General features: G+C 41.7%; 1 protein-coding gene across 2 annotated transcripts in view; it reads left to right on the forward strand.

The window, feature by feature from the left end:
* The first annotated feature begins 10,429 nt into the window (after positions 1–10,429).
* The window catches only part of epsti1 (epithelial stromal interaction 1), a 36,429-nt gene continuing 29,667 nt past the window's right edge, over positions 10,430–17,191 (forward strand). Inside the window, exons 1-2 of one of the 2 annotated variants that reach the window (XM_076264186.1) lie at positions 10,430–10,680; positions 11,171–11,229. In XM_076264186.1, the coding sequence (XP_076120301.1) occupies positions 10,574–10,680; positions 11,171–11,229 (166 nt within the window). In that variant the 5' untranslated portion in view covers positions 10,430–10,573. Of the gene's footprint in view, positions 10,681–10,984; positions 11,065–11,170; positions 11,230–17,191 lie in introns of those variants that run through there. The other variant, XM_076264187.1, reaches the window with a different exon arrangement.

Here is a 17,191-nt window from a genome sequence, read left to right on the forward strand (position 1 = left end):
GCATCGCTTGTTAATTTCAACAATGTTTGCAGGTGCCTTGGACAGTCAACACCTATGCTAATAAGCATAAGTATATATACTCTTTTGATCCCGTGAGGGAAATTTGGTCTCTGCATTTATCCCAATCCGTGAATTAGTGAAACACACACAGCACACAGTGTACACACAGTGAGGTGAAGCACACACTAATCCCGGCGCAGTGAGCTGCCTGCATCAACAGCGGCGCTCGGGAAGCAGTGAGGGGTTAGGTGCCTTGCTCAAGGGCACTTCAGCCGTGCCTACTGGTCGGGGTTCGAACCGGCAACCCTCCGGTTACAGGTCCGAAGTGCTAACCAGTGGGCCACGGCTGCCCCATGCCCCATGTCCCCCAAATAGGTGCAAAACCACGCATTTAAAATCCCCCACCCTAACATAGCTTTCTCAGTGAGGTTTTTAGGAAGCTTCTAAGGCATTACAGACCCAACCAAAATGTTGTTGTCTATATGTCAAATCACAGAACAAGGATAAGGTCTTGTTCCGCCCTGAAGGGACTGATTTTCCCAATAATGACCGGCGTTCTATACATTATCCTGCTTATTACACGGCTACGAAACAATAAACTCCCCACGATGTGACTCTTTAGCCTACATAGCCTAGGCTATAGCCTATTTGTTACCGTTTCATTGTGGCTTTTGGTGAGAAACAAATAGTTTGACAACAGCACACGCTGAACTTGAATTAAACAGATTCTTTAGAACACAGCTGTTTTATTACTCTGTACATATCACTGTGATGTGTGTGTTGGGTCATTGCCCCCACTCATACACTTTGTCTTTTAATTTGATTAACATCAACTCCTGTCCAGGGACAACAGATGTAAATTAGCCTTGTGGCTATAATCTGGCCCAATTACTGTACATATTGAGCATTGTCCCTGTCAAATAAACGTAAATAAAAAAAAAATCAAGTTCCAGTCTTTGCGTAGTGATATGAAACATATGAAATAGAAGCACAAAACCCATTTTCCTTGACAGTGGTCTGTTATACTTAGCAACGGTCTGTTATTCAGAATTAACAGACCACCGAACGTTGGGAAGGCCCATTCAAGTGAATCGAGCATTCTGCAGCATTATGAAGAGCCGTGTAATAAGCCATTACACAAGGCTGTTCACCATCCATTTGGTCTGGATCGGAGCAGAGTGTGTTCTGCATGCTGTCCATTATCGTTAATAAAGTCTGACAGTAGTATATTTCTGTATATTTTACAGCTTACATAGGCAGCACATTATTTAAAGCAGCACAGCTGTGAATACAGGTTTGACATGGTTTGGATTATGAGTTGGATCAATCAGTGTAGACCTAGGTTACTGAGGGTTCCTATGCAAAGGAAAAATAACCTGCCCTGAGGTAGGAGCTGAAAGAGTTATAGGAACTGCAGTCCGAGGAACTAAAAAACCCCCAAATCCATCTGGTGCAAATGCAAAAAAAGGTGTTCTAAAAAGAGGTAACGACTCTGACTTCTTCTAAATCCATGATTTAGGCCAGATTGGGGCCAAAATTAATTTGACGTATGCTTGCGGTCAAATTAATTTGCGATTAATTTGTGATTAATTGGACGTATGCTCGCGGTGTCTTGCTGTTTAGAAGTTTTTCTAGCATTATTAGCTAATGCCCCCAATATTACAGCTCCTTGTGGAAACATAACTCTGAGGCCAAGCAATGGTTTCGTTATGGTTTGTGTACAAGGAGAAACCCTTTGCTTAGTATAGGGGACAGTACAGTAATATGTAAATATGTCCAGTATCTTACCAGTAACCTAAGAGCAGAATAAATATGGCTATGTAGTATGAACAATGTATGAACAACATGTACAGATATGTGCAGTGTAGTAGTAGTAACATTATAAGAGTAGTAAGAACTAGATGTACCGCAGAGCGGTACAAAATATGACCGCCGCCCAGTCCAGCACATTTTTTCCACAAAAAGAAATCACGCTGAAAGGCCTATATGATTCTAACTGTCTCACTAAATTGCATTATCCACACTCAATTCTCACTGGTATCTGCTAGACAACAAGTACCAAAACATGATTAGTTCATAGATTTCACATGTAAAATTAATTTTATACAACCCCACCTCCATCTTGCCTGTTCATAATTCTGAGAAATTCTTGATTGTTTGTGTTATGTTTATGTTATGTGTGTGTGTGTGTGGGTGTGTGTGTGTGTGTGTGCGTGCTTGTGTGTGTGCCTGCGTATGTGCCTGTGCATGCAAGCGTACATATGTCTACTGTGTGAGTATGTGTCATACGTATGATTACTGTGAGTGTATGTGTGTGTGTGTGTGTGTATCTGTGTATCTGTATCTGAAATGGGTTAACATGACCCCTGGAGGCAAACATACGGAAAAAAATGGTCATCCTAGACCCTACAGTTCTCAAGATATTCACAGAGAACTGTGCCCTACCCTCCTTTCGGGGGGTCCAGTCCAGCGGGGGGGCTACAGATCAAAACGAAAAATGACGGTTCCATGCTATCCATGTGGGGGTACATGCCCACCAAGTTTTGTGTACCCCGGTCTTTCAGTGTCCCGGGAATCCTTGTTGGTGTACGTCACTAAATGTACACATAAATTATTTTATTGTAAGGCCCCCCATGAATGAAAGTACACAAAACTTGGCATGCATTCGGAGGATGTCATAATGATCCTACACTTTTAATTTCGTGCAGTTTTGACCTTGTCAGCCAGAGATATTGTGACGAAAACACCTAATTTTTTGCTTTTTAATTTTTAACTAGGTGGCGCTATACATAAAATAAGTGGTAATGGGATGGGTTGACATGCCCCCTTAAGACCAACATACATAAAAAAGGTGGACCTCCTAGGCCCTATGGTTCTCGAGATATTCACAGAAATCTGTCTCCGGCCACCTACAGGCCAGTTGGTGTATAGTAACATAAATTAATTTATTGTGTGGCCCCCCATGAACGGAATTCCACAAAATTTGGCGTGCATACAGAGGCTGTCATAATGATCCTACACTTCCAATTTCGTGCAGTTTTGACTATGTTAGGTCACAGATACCTTCAATTACAACACCTCATTTTTACTTTTTTGTGTTTAACTAGGTGGCGCTATACATGAAATGAGTGGTTATGGAATGGGTTGACATGGCCCCTTGAGATCAACATACAAAAAAAAATGGTCCTCCTAAACCCTACGGTTTTCGAGATATTCACAGAAAACTGTGTCTGCCCTACCCTCCTTTCGGGGGTCCAGTCCAGCGGGGGGGGCTACAGATCAAAACGAAAAAGGATGGTTCCATGCTATCCATGTGGGGTTACATGCCCACCAAGTTTCGTGTACCCCGGTCTTTCAGTGTCCCGGGACTCATTGACGGAAATTTGGGCATGCGAAAAAAAAAATGAAAAAAAAAATAAATAAATAAATAAAAAATAAAAAATTCTGACTAAACCTAAAGCTTCGCTGCGCGGCGGTCATAATAATATAGATGCAGTGTATTAACAGAATATATTATACGAAAAACAGAATAAATGTAAATTAAAATAGCCCCACATCATCACATACCCTTCACCATACCTAGAGATTGGCATGGGTGTTATTTCAGTTAGCCTATTAGCTGGTTTGATGCTCATTGAGCTCAATGCAAATCAAACCAGCTAATAGGCTAACTGAAATAACACCCATGCCAATCTCTAGGTATGGTGGGTATGTGATGATGTGGGGCTATTTTAATTCCAAAGGCCAAGGTAACTTTATCAGGATGCACAGTATTCTGGATCCATGAAATAACTGGCCTTTAAAAATAAAAATCTGCCTGTCTCTATGGGAATTTAACATAGGGGTGTCAATACTTATGACCCCTGTATTTTAAGGAAGAACATTTATTTATTTATGATACATTATTCATTCACTAAGAAAATTGGTGTCCTTAAAGGTTAGATATTTCCTAATTTTTCACTTAAGGCATTAAGATCAATTTCCAAAAGATGATTTTATATTACTCTTTTCAGTCAACTTTAGCATGGGTGCCAACACTTTTGGCCATCACTGTATACCGGGGTTCACAATACATTGATACATACATTGTCCACCACCCCAATAGTGAATAAATATTTTGAAACATACATTGTATATCAGCAAAATATAAAACATAATTTATATCAATACTTTGTAGAAAAATATATCTGTAGAAAAATATATAGCTATATAGAAAGATAGAAAAATAGAAAAATATATATACTTGACACACAGTTTTAACAGGGACCTACATAGCATACAATCATCTAGACAGACTAGTGTTGCACGGTGTATCGATACTAAAAAGGTATCGCGATGCCTTCACGCAAAAAACGATACGATTTCAGACGTTTTTAGAATCGATACTTTATTAAAATAATAATGTTCTGTGTCTGTGTGAACTGCTGCTCTCACTGCTCCTTGCACGCATGTAGGCAAGTGGGCGTGTCAAGCAGGCAGCTCTGAGTGAGTGAGTGCGCAGCCAACATCAACATAGTTCTTTGCTGACAGTTCTAGGCCTTGTGGATAAAACAAAAGGTGCAGTGAAATCTGCAACTATTTCGGATACATCGCGAATTAAGGCAAGCCATCAGGTACACAAAGTCATTTAAAAGCAGTAGGCTACGCATGGAACTTGGCTAAACACCTCGCAGACATATCCCAACATTTTTAAAGAGTTCAAAGAACGACAGGTTAACGAATATGCTATAGAAAACACGACTACATGGTTAGTGCCAAGTTCCTCTCTTATGTTTTAGTCTAGCCTAAGTGAAACGAGTATGGTTCTCTGGGATAAAGCGAACCTTCCTTCATCAATGAATTTTGACGAGACATAACGAGCTGTAATCATAGGGTGCTAACGTGATGAAAGCGCAATGTTCACGCCAGAATAACATTACCATAACTTGTAAACGATCTATTTCATGTTCGGTCAGTAGCCTACTAGTGGTAATATTTGTCATGGCATGTAGACTGCAATTTGTTCAATAATTATTGCCCAGATGTAGGATAGGCTACCCGAAATGCGCTAATTAAAGCCCACAGCATAATACCACCAAAGCGTGTTGAGTCCTAATAATAATAGCGGCGTATTGTTACAGTACGTGCTAGCAAATCATGTTATCAAAGAAATAGACGTAATGTAGGAATGCACACAGATATATTGCAACAGGTAATGGTATAGGCCTATCTGACGAAGACCTGAGTGGTTGGAACGTCGTACTTGTACAATGGGCGCAAAGAAGACTATCCTCACATTATCCCCTTTGCAACTGTCAAAGAAATCCCATGAACACGGGAAGGCCTAGGGTAGCCTATACTGTACATCAGATGGCCTAAAGATTAGGCCCCTCTGCATAGCATTCAGTGATTTGCATGCAGTAATTTTAACACTGACCTTGATCTAGCCTAGTTTGGCTATTTAAAGCTACTTTATTGCCAAAACACAACACAATGTAAATTAACTATAACAAACAATAAAGGACTTAATCACAGAAAGTAGCCCTACTACTTTACTGACTATAAAAAATAATAATTATGTAGGAAGTTTAGAAATTTAGAACCCAGAATTGACCTACACACAAAAGTGCACCAAATTCAACACAAATGACTCAATACACTTGGAGGAGGTATGAGTCCTTTTTTTCTCCAGATATCTTAGGATTTCGCCGTAGTATCGTTTTAGTATCGAGCATCGTGATATTTATGGCAGGTATCGTATCGAAGTCATAATTTTGGTATCGTGACAACACTAAGACAGACGCACTATCAAGATGTATAATTAGCTAGAAAGTGATTTATCTTCGAGTCTTCAAGGGATTTCTTTTTATCATGTATATAAGCAGAACGTTGCACTAACTCCAGATAAAGAATGATCTCTAGACCTTAGACATTATGGTACCAATATTACAGACTATGACACATGTCTTTCTCACATATCTCAGATCCTTTATGAATATCAACATTCACAGTCATTAATCTCACAAACAGTATCTCAAATTATCACAAGTATGGTCTTATATTGAACTCTTCATTAAGTCCCCTAGGGGTGAGTGTGTGAAAATCCACCATAATTCCCGTTTAAGGAGCAAGTTCTCCATATCCCCACCTCTTCTTGGGCATTTCACAGCTTCTATACCAATGTATCTTAATGAAGCTACATTATGCTTGGCCTCTTTAAAGTGTATAGCAACTGGGCTTTTTTTGTCCTGGTTACGGATGGTACAGCGATGTTCAGTGATTCTGGTTTTTAGTGCTCTTGATGTTTTTCCCACGTATGCCAATCCACATGGACATTTCAATAGGTAAATTACATTTCTAGTGTTGCAGGATATCACACCTTTTGTAACTCTTTCCTGAATGGGTGTGGTTGAATGTTTGAGTTTTGTGTGTGTAGTTGCACTGCTGGCAATTTCCACATTTGTAACTGCCAGAAGGAATGTGGCTGAGAAAATGTGTTGGAGTAGGTGGGGAGATAGGAGGCAAATCTGCCCTTACCAACATATTCCAGAGATTAGGTGGTCTCTTAAACACTACCCGTGGTGGTTTCTTAAACACATCTTTCAATGTGGGATCTGTTTCCATAACATGCCAATGTTTACTTACGACCTTCTGGATATCTCTGATTACAGGTGAATTGGATACAACAGGTAATTCTGGAATCTGAGTTTTTTTCTTTTTTTCTGTTCAGACAATCAATCTAAGATTTGTTTTCAAGACTGTTATACACCTCTGTGACCCAGTGTGGTAACAGTACCATTGTAGTGCAGAAACAGTAACATTATACGAGTAGTAAGAATAATATATATGCAGTGTATTAACAGAATATATTATAAAGAAAAACAGAATAAATATGGATATTCAGTATGAACCGTTATGAACAGATATGTACAGTATGTACAGCTATGTGCAGTGTGGTAACAGTAGGCCTGGCATTGCAATGCAGAAACAGTAACAATATAAAAGTAGGTAGAATAAGTGTATGTGCAGGATGAATAGTATGAAGAGCAGTAGCCTAGAACATGGCTATGTATTGTGCTTCATGCTAACATTAACATTAAAGTCCACTTGAGTGAGGAGCCTTGGCTGGGCTATAAACGGGGTGTAGGCCTACCGTCTCGCGTATTTACGAATCAAGTCTCTGTTTCTGCCTTCCTGAAGTCCGACTGCTACTGATTCAGAGTTGCCACTTGAGTGTCTGGTCAGAGAGATCGCCCGGGACTGGAGGACACTGGTGGTCTTGCTTCTGTGGAAAGAGCACAATTTGAATTTGCTCAGCGAGTCACTCTGGCAATCAGTAATGATGTTCATTACACATGCCCTTGGAGCCGAGCTGCACCAATCACATCGGTGTATCTGATATAGGCGGGCCAGAGGTGAGCTAAACAGACGACAACGGTGCAGTGATGTTGAAGTCCGGAATCAGTCAGTAAATATTGGTCGTAGTGTTATCCAATTGCGTGCAGTGATATTTCCAAATGCATGCCTGGTGCCACCCCTCGAGTAGGACCATTTTCATTATTCATAGACCCTAAAATCTTTCTAGATTTGGATCTGGTGATCCAGGCTATTTCCATCTGATGTCGGATACCTGACTGACAGCTTTTCTTCTGATGCCGTTTTGCCTGATGCAGTTTTATCTGACACACATTTTCCTAACCCTTTTTTATCTGACAGTGTAATTCCATAAACATGACAGAGGTTTTCCCGAGACCTGTTGGCTTTTCATCTGATGTCTGAGACAGATGTTTTCCTGAGACCTGAAGCCTTTTCATCTGATGTCTGACATCTGACATCTGAAGATGTTCTACACCATAGTCCTGTCTGAACATGAGGGGAACAAAGGTTTATAGGAACTGAAAAGGGTATGTTCTAGGAATTGAAAAATCCCTCCTGTGCAAAAGGCACTTTTGACTAGTACTCTAATACTAGTATTGACAGATGCAGTGGTGATTCCTAGCAAAGGTCTCCTCTGCCCTCTATCTTAAATATTATTATATTGCTGTGAATCGCTTTGGATAAAAGCGCCTGCCAAATGAATAAAGGTAAATGTAACTACAAAGGCCTAGGTTTAGGCAGAGACTTTCTAATGAGGAGACACAGCACTCAAAAAATCTTCCATCGAAATGCATGGAGTTAGTTTGTAATGCCAATATGGCAGTTGTCTACACATATCCCACCCCTTCCGCGGCAAAATGTCGACATGTGAATACATTGAGCCAAGCATGTGTTGTGTTGTGAATACATTGAGCCAATCATGTGGTGTGTTGTGAAGAAATCGTGCCAATCTTGTGTTGTGATCTCGCCGCTGGAGCAAGATTGGTGTCGTGAAGCCTTACGCACGCACATTTCTGCTGAAATAGATGCCTGATAAGTGCCCAAAAAGCGTTGCAATATGGCCACCGAGTGGAGGGACTTGCTAGCCTCGGTGCCAGCCGAACTTAGCCCCGCCCACAACATTTGAGGTTCGGAATATCGGTCTGGCATTGCTCCGTTGTGGAGCAACTATGCTCGAACCAGAGCTGTTCGGACTAATCAAATCGGGCTTTACGATGATGGACAGTTGAGCAACAGCGCCTCGTCTATCACGTCATCTGAGCACGTTTGCAACAAAAACGCTGTGGCTAGAAGGAGACAGATGGCTTCCAAGACCCCATATGGAAAAATGCATATTATTTCGTTTTATCACTGAAAACGATTATTTCTGAAAACTTTGTCCAAAGTTGGGAAAACTCATGGTTTCACTTTCATCCAGGGAAAACAGCGTGTTGCATTATGACATATTGTTCCCTCGTTTGTTTGAAATCTCTGATTGACCACCTGTTCGAGGGATTTATGACAGCCTTCCCCAGCTGTTTATAACATGTTTGTAGCATATCGGTGTTCAACGGAATTATTTTTTTAAATGGAGGGGATATAGGCTATCAGTTTTTTCCTAATAGCCTACCCTACTACGTATCTCTTAGATTTCGCTAATGAGTGCTGTAGGAGATATTGACGGCACAATAACTTTTACAAAAGACCAGAAAACAATGTTAAGGCATTTGTGGAGAAGAAGGATGGTTTGTGTGTTCTTCCTACATCTCACGGTAAGTTATTTTGTTGCTCTGATTGGTTAGGTCTATCCAATTGAGTGCAGAGGCATTCCCCCCCTGTATAGGTTGAAACACGCCCCATAATTACGTCCCAATGGAGCAGCATCAGATTCATATTCTGACTATATTGAGGATGGCTACGTCAGGCTACGTCTTGGCTGTTGCATTGCAAAAACAAATACATTTGAGTAAAGTAGTGATCAACAGTAGGCTATCTGCCTGAGGGATGGTTAGGCAACGAAATGCATGCCCCTACGTTTTTTTCCTTCTAATCATGAAACGAGGAAGGGACATAGCGTCCATTTTTTCCCCAGTAAACAAAAAAGTGAGAGAAACAGCAGTGAGAAACAAATCAAGGAGCAGGAAGAGGGAGAGCCAGAGGAGTCGGTGGAGGTTGGAGAGAGGGCATGTGATGCAAGTCAGGGCTCTGACACAGAGAGGGGAATTCCAGAGGGTGAGGAGCATGAAGAAGATGGAGAGGAACAGCCAGCAAATGGATCCATGTGGATCAAGTACTGCACTATCAGGTTTGTGAAGAAGGTTCTTCTTACTATTTGCAAAGCAGTGCAATTACAATTTCATTGTAGGCCTACTGTGTGCCCTTAAAATGGTGCTTTTTGCTGTAAATCATTTTTTAAAATAAAAATAAATAAATAAACGTTTTTTTTTTTTTTTAAGTAAATATTTGGCCTACATGTTGAAATACATGCAGGTATACATATACAAGTAAATGCATGGTGCCCTATGTTTAGCCTACTGTTCATCCTCCTACAGATATCAGCAATTCCAAGAGTACAGCCCAACTTGAATATATTCCAACCACTTTGGAGGACAGTAGACGGACCTTCAGGCCAAACTGGTATAATCTTCATTCATGGATTGCGTATTCATAGCACACCAAATGCCCTAGTTCAACTGGCTTGTTTTATTGAGCCATACAGGGACGTTTTCTTTGAGCTCTTTAGACTGTGCAAGATTGCTGTAATTGCATCTGCACTCACTCTTGTACAAAATAAATGTATATATGATTTTAAAGTAAAATAAAGTTGCCATATTTTAATGTGGCCCTCTGGTTAAACACTGGTCCCTCCTTGGCCCCTGTAGTACAATTTGTCTAGAACCGCCACTGATCTCACGGTAAGCTATTTCGTTGCTCTGATTGGTTAGGTCTATCCAATTGAGTGCAGAGGTACCCCCCCCCCCCATTAGTTGAAACACGCCCCATAATTAAGTCCCAATGGAGCAGTATCAGACTCATATTCTGAGTAGAATTTGAGTATGACAACGTCAGGCTTGCTTGAAAGGACTTGCTTGAAAGGAGTGGTTGAGGCTACCCTCTGATGATGAAATCTACGTGACGCAGACTACTGTGCACTCGCGGAAGCGCAAAGTTGGCATCAGGAGCCTACAGAAAGTAATCCACAACTTTTGTAAACCCCTTCACTGAATCAGGAAGCATTATGGATCAAAACAATGATACTGGTGATAGATTTCAAGACATAGGTCAAAATAAAACGCCCGAAGGCTCTGGAAACCTTCAAACACCATCTCGAGATGCTACACCGTGGTGAGTGGCAGCAAGACGGTCTCAATTTAGACATTGCATTAACTAATAGCCTACCTTACCAGGCGTACGTCGCCTGAAAGGAATCCTCCGTTTATTAGTAGCCTAGCTGCCTACGAGTATGTTTAATATGATTCAGCTGTCTATGAGTTTGTTCAATATGATTCGTTCAAATATTTAATTTGATTCATTCAAATATTAGCCTAAGCGGTCAAATTTGTGTTAACTATCATATCATAACATATCAAAGTTTCACTTTCGTTTCAACGGAAACCTTGTTTTGTAAGCAGCAACTGCTAACTTAGGCTAGTTGCCATGTAACACCGGTAGACCTTGACATCTGCTCTGGAGTCACCACGAAATTTGTATTCATCAATGGAATCTTAGGTAGCTAAAATGTACGCAAATGTTTAATTTTAGCCTTTGGCAGCAGCATCATTTAAAATGAACAATTTGAAGGTTAATTTTGTGGGCAATTTTTTTTTCTTCACAGTGCAGGGGGAGTTACCATGATTCCACCAAACGAGTCAAGACGCCAAAAACTGCTGAGGAGTAAGCCAGACTATCTTTCACTAAAATTCTAGAAGTCCTTGTTTTTCTTTTGACATGGTAGCCTAATTCTAAAGTTTCAAAATCAAATTTAAACTGTATCAACACAAAAGCTTAATTTCATATTTGACATGAGGAGAGGGTGGCTGCCAAACAGCATATTGTATATCTTAAAAGTGACTATTTTAAATATAGACCAGCAGGGTTCCCCCAGGCCTAGGAAAATCATGGAATTCAATAAATTCATTGAAAGTTGTGGAAAAGTCATGACATGTATTTTCATACCAGGTAGGAAACATTGTATCATGTTACAGAATTTGATAGCTTCCTTCATAGAATAGAGGGAACGAAAAATCGAAGTATCCAATGTTTAAATTAGCCCCAACTTGTGGCGTATAGTAATTTTTTATTAGAAAGGGAAAGGGAAAGGTTTTGAAATTTTGTCAGTGACAATGGCTGAGAACCCTATAATAGGCTCTCAAGTGGAAATGTACCTTCTCAAAAGCAGGCTAGTTTTTCAGAGTTTGAGTAAGAGTAGTGATAGGTGAGTAAGAGTAGTGATAGGATCATATTCATTAGAGCTTGTTCAGATTAGCTTAGATGACAGTCAGTACAAATAAATTGTTAATTCAATATTCTTTGTTTTAATACAGTACAGTAGAAACAACAGAGGAATGATACTCAGAATACACTAATGAACACTTAACAACCAATGCAAGCTGGAAGTCAAAAATCCAAAGGTTTTGAAACCAATTAAAGCTACCCAATAACGTAATGATCAGGGAGAAACCATAGTCTACTGAATTTGGATTCTTACAGATTTTGATAATGCCAATAATATTATCCTAAGATATATTTGTCAGTGGTAATTCTGAACAGGCAGCTAATGGTTAATGGTAATAGGTCACATTTGATGGTGACATACATTAGAATAAAAGAGTCAGTCCTTCAGATGTTCAGTTTTAGACAGAACTTAGGTTAGAATCTTACCTAATGACTGGCCTGCACTGTAATGTAACCAATCGTGAAAATTTGATGTTTTGCCATCTGTTTGCTTCCCTCGTCACCATGGCAATAGCCCAGACATAAAATTAGGTGCATGTGCAATGAGCAAGTTAATGCAAAGAATAACATCTTTAACATATTTTAAGGCATACTAAAGACATGCAACTATCCACTAAAAAATAGCTTGTAATGTATCACTTTTCAGGAAGTCATGAAGCATTCTTTCAGTAAGCTGTGAGGGTACCAACAAATTTGGCCATCACTGTATAGCTTCTAATACCCAAAGTGTAGTGTATATAAATGCCACAAGGGGGCGGCAAAGGTAAAGCTGATTCAGCAGTAATGCAATGGTTCTCTCTAGTGGCTATAAGGAGTTAGAACAGGCCATAGCGTTCTGAGTAACTGGACTACATAACAATATAGACACTGGATACGGAGACTAAAGGAGGCTGCTCCATTTAGATCCTGCCCTGGTTGAGCTGAGGGCTTATGAGGCCTGTGACCTGATGTAAATGGAACATAGTTCATGCTTTTCATATCATAAGAGTGCTTGATGTAACACTGATTTAGTATAAGTATATATACTCTTTTGATCCCGTGAGGGAAATTTGGTCTCTGCATTTATCCCAATCCGTGAATTAGTGAAACACACTCAGCACACAGTGAACACACAGTGAGGTGAAGCACACACTAATCCCGGTGCAGTGAGCTGCCTGCAACAACAACGCTGCTCGGGGAGCAGTGAGGGGTTAGGTGCCTTGCTCAAGAGCACTTCAGCCGTGCCTACTGGTCGGGGTTCGAACCGGCAACCCTCCGGTTACAAGTCCGAAACGCTAACCAGTAGGCCACGGATTTGCACCCTTGTAGGGGTGTAAAGGTACACATATTCATACCGAACTGTTTAGGTACAGGACATCAGGTTCAATACAGATTTATCAGTAATCAACAGTAGGCTTTTTTGCATGTGGACCATGTTTCAAATTCGAATTCCTACTGTCAAGCGCAGTGGGGGGCACGCAAACTGCAGCGCGTAGCTGTTGCCTAGACACCTTGCCTAGTACCTACTCTGTGTCCATGCACGGCAAGTGCACATGTGGGCGGTGAGGTGGATTGAGGGAGAGAAAGTGCTTGCAGGAGCTCCCTGAGCTACAGTCAGCAGGGTGAGTGTGCCCAATTGACAGGCGACACTTTACAATGGGATGTTTTCAGGGGTTTTTTTTTGGGGGGGGGGGGGGGGGGGCATCAAATGTTACCATTCCCATGGCAGAACTGGGCATCTGTGGGCACAGGCTCATTCCAACCAGGGCTTGGGTGAAGGTTTATGGAGGCTGATGCACTCTGACCAGGGATATGCCCTTTCAACAAGAGAGGCACTGACATGGCTTTGTCAGCAAGACAGGCTTGATGTTGCTCGATGGGCCATGTTGGGCGCGTATACTCAACCCAGGCAAAACAACAATGTCCTACCTTTCACCTTTGACTTAACACAATGGCAGTGCTGCAGGCTTACCAGGCGGAGATATTAAAGCAACTGGCGGAGGGGAACCTGGAGGAGAGAGAAGACACGTTAGATGAGCTACGGCGAGCGACTGACTTGGCTCTTCGAGCTACCAAATGCGCAGCCCAGGCTACGGGCAGAACAATGTCGAACCTGGTCGTGCTCGAACGACATTTGTGGCTTAATCTGACACAGATTCACGACCGCGACAAATCCTTTCTCCTCGATGCTCCCTTGTCCACCAAGGGGCTTTTCGGAGAGGCCATCTCCGTTTTAACGGAAAAACACGAAGCCACGCAGAAGCAGTCGGCCGCATACCAACATATACCTGACGCCAGCATTCCCCGTTCCACCCGAGAGCCGAATACCGCGGACCTCCAGCTCCCCGCTCACACTCCGCATTCACAGAGCTCGACATCATACACCCCCCGCGATGGTGAGAGACAAGCGGCTGGGCCACCCCCGCGAAGCAACTCACACAAACTCACCGTAGGCAGAGGATGGGCACGGAACGAATTCAGGACCGGGACTGCCTCCTCGCCCAGATCGCGGACGGCAACGCCAGGCGCGACGAGGGGGATCAGCCAACATTGCCGTCATCCCTCTGTGCAAAGAAGCCACGGGGATCGACCGAGCGCCCTCTCTCCCCTCTCCTGCACGAACCGGGAACATCCGATGCTCTGCCTTGAGCACGGCGTGGTTCTCCTGACCCCCCCCTCCTCTCACACAAACCAGAGGCCTCCGCGAAGGGGTCAATCCTACATCCATCCCCCCAGCGATGGAAACTGTATGTCTGGCCCCTGAAAGGCAGTATTTACTAAACTCAGGGTTGTCTGATGCAGTGATCGCAACTATTCAGAGTTCGAGAGCAATATCGACTCATTCTCTGTATAGTTCTAAATGGCGTGTATTCGAACGCTGGTGCGCAGTGAGAGGGGAGCCCCCTACGCACTGCGAGATAAGAGTAATACTTGAATTCCTCCAAGGGTTATTTGATAAAGGGCTATCCCCGTCCACCTTGAAAGTATATGTCGCAGCGATTTCAGCATGCCACATTTCGCCGGACACAGGATCTGTGGGCCTACACACGTTGGTGGCCAGATTTATGAAAGGGGTGAGAAGGCGGCGCCCAGCGATTCAGTCGTGCGCACCAACATGGGATTTAACACTAGTGTTGAGGGCAATGATGGGATCTCCGTTTGAACCCATTGAATCCATCCCCATGCACATTTTATCAATTAAAACAGCCCTCCTACTGGCCCTGGCCTCAGCGAAGCGAGTAGGTGAGGTGCACACCATGTCAATTAATCCGTCATGCATTAAATTCGCGGACAATGATATGATGGTATGGAGTAAAACTTGTGTCACCTTAAACCGAATTTGAATATGAATATGAATATAAATTTGAGCAATTGTATAGGAAAAACGAATTTGAATAGTATATGTTGAAACTGAATTCATTAGATAGGAACTGAATCCCAGTCAACTTGAAATTGAACTCATTTGCTCTGATACATAAATTATCCTGACTGAAAATTTCGCTCTTGGAATTTTCACATTCAGTTCTCACAATTCAGTTTCAAAACGTGAAATTCAATTTCAGTCTACCGAGACAAAAACAGCTGGTAGCTAAGGAAGAGCAATCGAGTGCAGAGCTATTGTGATCACGTGACTAGTGCCGAGCGCGAAGCAAAGAGCATAGTGTGGGCACCTGGTTTGCACGGTTATTAGATCTGCACGATTCATAAAACACATTCCGATTGTAGGCCTACTGTCTTACCTTCCGTTTATGTAATTTTAAACAAATAAAACATCTGTTGCAGTATTATTTCAAACTTCTAGCTTGTCAAGCCTTGAAATACAGAACTAGCCTAGGCTACCCAGCCAACATCGATGTAGCTGCTAGCCTACTTACCTACCGTTTTTGTCATTTTAAACAAATGTTTTGCAGTATTACATCTAAAACTTCTAGCCTGTCAATCCTTGAAATACAGAACTACCCAGCTAGCAATCAAACATCGATGTACTGTCTTACCAAAGAGTATAGAAGTAACAAGTTACTTCTATACTCTTTGGTCTTACCTACCGTTTTTGTAATTTTAAACAAAACATTTTTTGCAGTATTACATTTCAAACTTCCAGCCTGTCAGTCCTTGAAATACAGAACTACCCAGCTAGCCATCAAACGTCAATGTACTGTCTACCAATTGCAGTAGGCTACTATATTGCAAACTTCTAGCCTGTCATTCTTTAAAATGCCATGGGCATAACTTTCTCTCGTTTTCGTTTTTCCTACTCAACTACTGCTCTATTTCTTATCCTGGACTGCCACCTACTGGATAGAAAAGGCAACAACCTAGTATGGGAATAAAAATCTACATGTTTGAATGACCACAAAGTGTCAGTGTCCTACAGTATAGGCCAAAGTGAGAGATTAAATTTAATTCTGGCTACTATAGGGAGCCAATGGAGAGTAACTAGGAGAGGAGTTACATATGTCCTCTTTGGCTGATTAAAGACCATGCGTGCTGCAGCATTCTGAATCAGCTGTAACAATCTTACTACACAAACAGGTAAGCCAGCTAATAGTAACTTACAATAGTCCAGCTTGGAGATGACCATGGCCTGAACAAGAAGTTGTGTGGAATCCTGTGTCAGATAAGGTCGGATCTTCCTTATGTTGCAAAGGATAAACCTACATGATTTTGCAATTGCATCATATCTAATATAAGCTGATTACACACATAAACTGTACAATTTAGATTGCCCATACATTTGGAAATCCATTTGGAAATCCATCACCACCAATGGCAAACAAATAAATTCCAGGGAAAACAACAGTGGACATGTTTATTAGTGTGTAAAGTGTTTTACAATATGTGTTTCATCTAGCAAAGATATTCATTAAGAGAAATCAAGTTTCGGTGTCCATGTCTGGTCGGTGCCAGTCCAAAGGTCCATTGTCCTCAGTCTATCTCACTGTCCACTGTTCATTGAGGCCTGTCAACCTATGAAAATAAAACCAACAAACAATCAGTGTTTAGCTTAAAGGTCTACTGTGAGTCTTTCGTTAACAGTTTATTCATCTCTGCGCAAAGAGGTCTCATAAGCATCAGGCAATCAGGATACAGAGACAAGTCTGTGCACCTAAGAGACAATCAGTTGTTTCTCACACACACATTCATACCTTGCATCGTATACATCAGTGGTCTCCAACACGGTGCCCGCGGGCACCAGGTAGCCCGCGGGACGGCTATGAGGCGCCCCCAGCGCACCTTCTAAAAATAGCCATCAGGTCGCCTGCAGATCACGCTCTAAAAACACGCTCTATTGTGAAGTTTTCAATCGATATTTAAGTCTAGACCAGAACCATTTTAAGAATGTATGTAGCCATACATCTGTAACATTAAATTGATATTGGTGATATCTTACAAATTGTAGCTGCGTTAAATTTTAGCCTTT

Source organism: Alosa pseudoharengus, unplaced genomic scaffold, assembly GCF_046254945.1.
Source record: "Alosa pseudoharengus isolate Yale_2024_CS ecotype anadromous, Long Island Sound unplaced genomic scaffold, YU_APseudo_1.1 YU_APseudo_1.1_scf_3, whole genome shotgun sequence".
NCBI lineage: Eukaryota > Metazoa > Chordata > Actinopteri > Clupeiformes > Clupeidae > Alosa > Alosa pseudoharengus.